General features: G+C 40.9%; 2 protein-coding genes across 4 annotated transcripts in view; both read right to left on the reverse strand.

Moving 5' to 3' along the window:
* dus3l (dihydrouridine synthase 3-like (S. cerevisiae)) overlaps positions 1 to 3,365 on the reverse strand; it is a 61,785-nt gene extending 58,420 nt beyond the window's left edge. For all 3 annotated transcript variants that reach the window (XM_034160613.1, XM_034160612.1, XM_034160611.1), the window contains exon 1: positions 3,302 to 3,365. The gene's annotated coding sequence lies outside the window, so the exon portion shown is untranslated. The remainder of the gene's footprint in view (positions 1 to 3,301) is intronic.
* A 1,772-nt stretch (positions 3,366 to 5,137) lies between these two features.
* On the reverse strand, positions 5,138 to 6,000 carry LOC117501499 (transcription termination factor 1, mitochondrial; the record flags this gene model as incomplete). Its single annotated transcript, XM_034160393.1, is given in 2 exon segments — positions 5,138 to 5,496; positions 5,499 to 6,000. Coding segments are annotated over 2 exon segments (861 nt in total), but the record flags the coding sequence as incomplete, so codon positions are not given.

Below are 6,000 nucleotides of genomic sequence, written 5' to 3' on the forward strand. Positions count from 1 at the left end.
AATCGAGTCACGTCCGAATCGCAATTCTTATTTATTACAATTCTGAATCGATCCAAAATGTCCAGGAATCGATTTTTAAAAAGCTTTTTTTTTTTAATTTTCTTGCTTACTCGCTGCGTGTACTGTTTGTCAGGCAACAGCTTCCGTACTACAGCGTCCCCACGGGGGGGGGGGGGGGGGGGGTCCGGCATGCTTCAAACACTCATGAGCTGCAGAGTTCAGTGGCTGTAGCTTAGCATGGCAGACGAAGAGCTAATTCAGCCAGCACCGTCTTTGCTGAAGGCAAATGTTTGGGCGCATTTTGGATTTTATTATTTGCTGCATAAGAAGGAGATGACTTATGCAGTGTGCAAAATCTGCAAAATGAAAGTCAAGTACTTCGGAAACACTTCAAATCCGCAAGCCCACATGCTACGTCATCACCCGGAGCTAAAAGACGGGAGCAGCGTTGTCTGCCGACTACTGACCAGCGCTTCGCTAAACTGCCAGCCAACTCCGAACGAGCAAAGCAGATAAGTAAATTTACATCTAGAATCACTTGATTAACATTGTAAAGCTGCATTTTCTTAAACATAAACATTTTTTAAGTAATACGTATAGCTATTTCTCAGAGCTCTTTGAATAGAAAATCAATTCTGAATCAAATCGTCACCCCAAGAATCGGAATCAAATCGAATTGTGAGTTGTTGAACGATTCACATCCCTACCAGAAAGACAAGATAATTAATGTTCAAACTGATAAACTTTGTTTTTGTGCAAATACTTGCTCATTTTGAAATGGATGCATGCAACACGTTTCAAAAAAGCTGGGACAGTGGCACGTTACATCACCTTTCCTTCTGACAACACTCAATAAACATTTGGGAACTGAGGACACTAACTATTGAAGCTTTGTAGGTGGAATTCTTTTCCATTCTTGCTTGATGTACAACTTCAGTTGTTCAACAGTCCAGGGTCTCCGTTGTCATATTTTGCGCTTCATAGTGCGCCACACATTTTCAAAGGGCGACACATCTGGACTGCAGGCAGGCCAGTCTACTACCCGCACTCTTTTACTACAATGTCACGCTGTTGTAACGTGTGCAGAATGTGGCTTGGCATTGTCTTGCTGAAATAAGCAGGGACATCCCTGAAAAAGGCATTGCTTGGATGGCAGCATGTGTTGCTCCAAAAACTGGATGTACCTTTCAGCATTGATGGTGCCATCACAGATGTGTAAGTTACCCATGCCATGGGCACTAACACACCCCCATACCATCACAGATGCTCGCTTCTGAACTTTGCGCTGGTAACAATCTGGATAGTCTTTTCCTCTTTTGTCCAGAGGACACGACGTCCATGATTTCCAAAAACAATTTGAAATGTGGACTCATCAGACCACAGCACACTTTTCCACTTTGCATCTGTCCATTTCAAATGAGCTCTGGCCCAGAGAAGGCAGCCGCACTTCTGGATGTTGTTGATATATGGCTTTCGCTTTGCATGGTAGAGTTTTAACTTGCATTTCTAGATGTTGCGACAAACTGTGTTAACTGACAATGGTTTTCTGAAGTGTCCCTGAGCCCACGCAGTAAGATCCTTTACACAATGTTGGTTTTTAATGCAGTGCAGCCCGAGGGATCGAAGGTCACGGGCATTCAATGTTGGTTTTCGGCTTTGCCACTTACGTGTAGAAAGTTTTCCAGATTCTCTGAATGTTCTGATTATATTATGGACTGTACATGATGGAATCCCTAAATTCCTTGCAATTGAACATTGAGAAACATTGTTCTTAAATTGTTGGACTATTTTTTGATGCAACTGTTCACAAAGTGGTGATCCTCGCCCCATCTTTGCTTGTGAACAGCTGAGCATTTTGGGGATGCTCCTTTTATACTCAATCATGGCATTCACCTGTTTCCAATTAGGTGTTGTTTGAGCATTCATCAACTTTCTCAGTCTTTTGTTGCCCCATCCCAACTTTTTTGAAACATGTTGTAGGCATCCATTTCAAAATGAGAAAACATTTGCACAAAAAATAAAGTTTATCAGTTTGAACATTAAATATCTTGTCTTTGTGGTGTATTCAATTGAATATAGGTTGAAGAGGATTTGCAAATCGTTGTATTGTTTTTATTTGCATTTTACAAACGTCCCAGCTTCATTGGAACTGGGGTTGTACTTTGGCTTTACATCAGGAATACACTGTGACGGGAAGAGAAGAGAGTGACGTGGGAAGGAGGGGTCTGAGGTAATGCGGTGGGGGAATAGGGAGGGTTATGGTTAGGGGAAGGGAAGGGAAAGTGACATTAGGACTCTACAGTGATGTGGGGGGTGTGGTTAGGAGAAGGGAGAGTGATGCAGGGGTATGGAGAGTTATGGATAGGGGTAGAGTGACACAGGGGGTCTGGGGGGTTATGGTAGGGAAGGGAGAGTGATGCAGGGGGTCTAGGGGGAGTTACTGTTAGGTTTAGGGGAAGAGAGAAGGTTAGATTATGGTTAGAAATAACCATCAAAAAAAAAAACCAAAAAAAAAAAAACGCATCTAAGATATTAAAAACCCAGTGACCCGTTAAAGTGGGTCATGTGATGACGTCACCACGCTCGACCAATCACAGCATGTTCCAGACAAATAGCCAAAGGGCCGTTCCCCTCAATGTGGATCAGTAAAATTATGTGATTATGGTTGACAGATGTATTTTGACCCTTATCTGTGGTGAGAGCACGTGTTATATTAAATGGTATGTATAAAAGTAAACTGTGTTCTGTCCATGTAGCGTGATAAGCAGAACAGTATGCATCATGGCATACAACAAAATTATTTACTATCTTTGTTTGTATAAGGAGATATGAAGTTATTATTAGTATTATGTGAAGTTAGCAAAATAGCAAATTAGCTATGAGACATACTGCTCCAACTACTTTATGTTCATGAATGAATGAAACGATTCCCCCTATGTATTTAAGTTGCCTGCTGTTATTAAAGTTACTCAGAGATGTTTCTGTGTAGGCTCTCAGTTGTCCAGGTGGTTTCCATAGTAGAAAAGCTTTCTTCTCTACAAGAGTCAAGACAGAAGTCAGACTACCAGAGCTTAGCTGAGGAAGCTTCTGCGATTTGAAGCGAAACGTCCTCGCGTCAAGCAACCCAGTTCAGTCGAAGCTTCTCTACTTACTCAGAGATAACTGATCACCTTAAAGCCTGCTAACAGCTAGCAACGCAAGGAGCAAAATGACAGCTCGGTAGCTATTCTAACTTTAATATATATCGTTACAATCACTCTGTCCTAGTTAAAACAACAAAAAGTAATAAAATGTTTCTCACAGAAAACATACGAGACGACAGCAGCATGTACGTGGTATAACTTCTTCGTGTTTAATGGCGGCCGCGGTGTAACTGTTCAGTGAGGCCCGTGGTGTACTGCATACCACACATACAGTTCCGTTTACTTAAAAAAACAAACATTAAAATAGTTACTGCATAGCGTAAAAATATAAATGCAACACTTTCTTTGCTCCCATTTTTCATAAACTTAACTCAAAGCTCAAACATTTTCTATACACACAAGACTTATTTCTCTCAAATATTCTTCACAAATCTGTCTAAATCTGTGTTCGTGAGTACTTCTCCTTTGGCAAGATAAACTATCGCACCTCACAGGTGTGGCATATCAAGATGCTGATTAGACATCATAATTATTGTACCGGTGTGCCTTATGCTGGCCACAATAAAAGGCCACTCTGAAATGTGCAGTTCTGCCTTTTGGGGGGGGGGGGGGGGGGGGGGGGCAGATAACCAGTCAGTACCTGGTGTGACACTCATTTGCCTCACACAGTGCAACACACCCCCTTCCCATAGGGTTGATCGGTAGCCAGACGCCACTGAATGTGAGCATTTGCCCACTCAAGTCAGTTACGATGACGAACTGCAGTCAGGTCGAGACCCCGCTGAGGACGACTAGCATGCAGATGAGCTTCCCTGAGATGGTTTCTGACAGTCTGTGTAGAAAATCTTTGGTTCTGCAAACTGATTGATGCAGCAGCTGTCCAAGTGGCTAGTCTCAGTTGATCTTGGAGGTGAACATGGTGGATGTGGGGTTCCTGGGCTGGTGTGGTCACATGTGGTCTGTGGTTGTGAGGTGGTTGTGAATGTACCGCCAAAGTCTCTGAAACACCTTTGAAGATGGATTATGGTAGAGAAATTAACATTCAATTCATGGGCAACAACTCTGGTGGACATTTCTGCAGTCAGCATGCCATTTACACGCTCCCTCAAAACTTGCGTCACCTGTGACATTGTGCTGTGTGATAAAACTGAACATTTTTAGAGTGGCCTTTTATTTTGGCCAGCCTAAGGCACACCTGTGCACTAATCATGCTGTCTAATCAGCATCCTGATATGCTACACCTGTGAGGTGGGATGGATTATCTCACCAAAGGAGAAGTGCTCACGAACACAGATTCAGACACATTTGTCAAGAATATTTGAAATAGGTCTTTTGTGTACATACAAAAATGTTTTAGATCTTTGAGTTCAGCTCATGAAAAATGGGAGCAAAAACAAAAGTATTGCTTTCATGTTTTTGTTCAGTGCATGTAGCATGCACACATTATTCATGTTTGGATGCCACCCTCTATTTCAAAATCGTTACAAAAAACCCAAATGTAGTCTCAAAACTAAACAGGCATATAATAAAGACAAATTAATAAAAAAAAAAAAAAGAAAATTAAAAGCTGATGTACTCGATCATCTGATGCCACTTTTCCTGTATAATATCCCACAGACAGTGTTGTATAAAGTACCGGAAAAATCACACTTAAGTAAAAGTACAGATACCCATTTAAAAAATGACTTTGGTAGAAGTTCAAGTAACTGATTGAAATGCTACTCAAGTAAAAGTCTTAAAGTATCTAGTATTTATTGTACTTAAGTATGACAAGTAATGTACAACTAAATGTACTCAAGTATTGAAACTAAAAGTAAATGTTAATAATCAAAAACGGACTGTTTTTTTTAATAAAAAGTTTATCTAGGCTTGTAAATGACTGGTAGTATTAGTCAAAATACTGAAAATTGTGTACATCACACAAAACACTTCAGAAACAAGGTTTCAAAACCTAAACGAGAGTAGGCTACTCACTAGGTGTTCACAGGAAACAGTTATTTATTTCTATAAGTATTTAATGAGACAATCCAGTTTGGAGTTGTCATCGATCGAGCATACAGAACAAATGGCTGAGCAACTACCAGTCTTTTGACATCAGTGTTCTGACAGCCAAGTGAAATCATCTTCTGTTGAAGACTTTTAACATTATTTTTCATGTATGTGTTGGAAAGCTGCAAAATTACTGCCCCGGGACCTTCCAGAAACTCCAGAAGTTCTGAAGAATTCAGCTCAAGAGAAGCTTTTAAGTGATCCACATTTGTCACAATTCTATTTGTGCTTTGGATGAAAATGTAGTTATTTCTGGATATAACTGTTTTGACAAACTCCAATGGATAGTTTCCACCGAGCTCCACACGTTTTCTAGACACTTGACCATCTGCACATTCAGCATCAAAGTGTTGGAGAGTGTCCGCGGTGCTGCAGAAAACAGTCGATGGAGAAGTTTGGACTCCAGTCCCAGGGAGATCATAAAAGCTATGTTTCTCTTCAAGTTGTCATTATCGCTTGTTCGAAAGAAAGTCTCAGGTGAGTGGTCCAGAATACTCAAAATTGCTTCATCTGAATGAAAAATGTTTTTCCAAATAGCCCAACACTTGTGCAAATGTTCAACTGAGCATGTGATAGCGCAGGAATAACGGCATATGATGCCGGCAATCATTTTGTGGCTGGCACCTTTGTCCTGCAAAAACTGCACATGGTCTCTCTCACTGGTGGAAGCTTTATGAAGCACACCAGGCTGACGCTGGCGAACCTTATTCACATCAACACCCAAATGTTTCAGGTTCAGCAGCACAGACTGATTCTCTTTGATCACTACTGTCTTTGTCTTTTCCAATAATTTTTTTTTTTTCTGTAT

Source organism: Thalassophryne amazonica, chromosome 20 (assembly GCF_902500255.1).
Source record: "Thalassophryne amazonica chromosome 20, fThaAma1.1, whole genome shotgun sequence".
Classification (NCBI taxonomy): Eukaryota; Metazoa; Chordata; class Actinopteri; order Batrachoidiformes; family Batrachoididae; genus Thalassophryne; species Thalassophryne amazonica.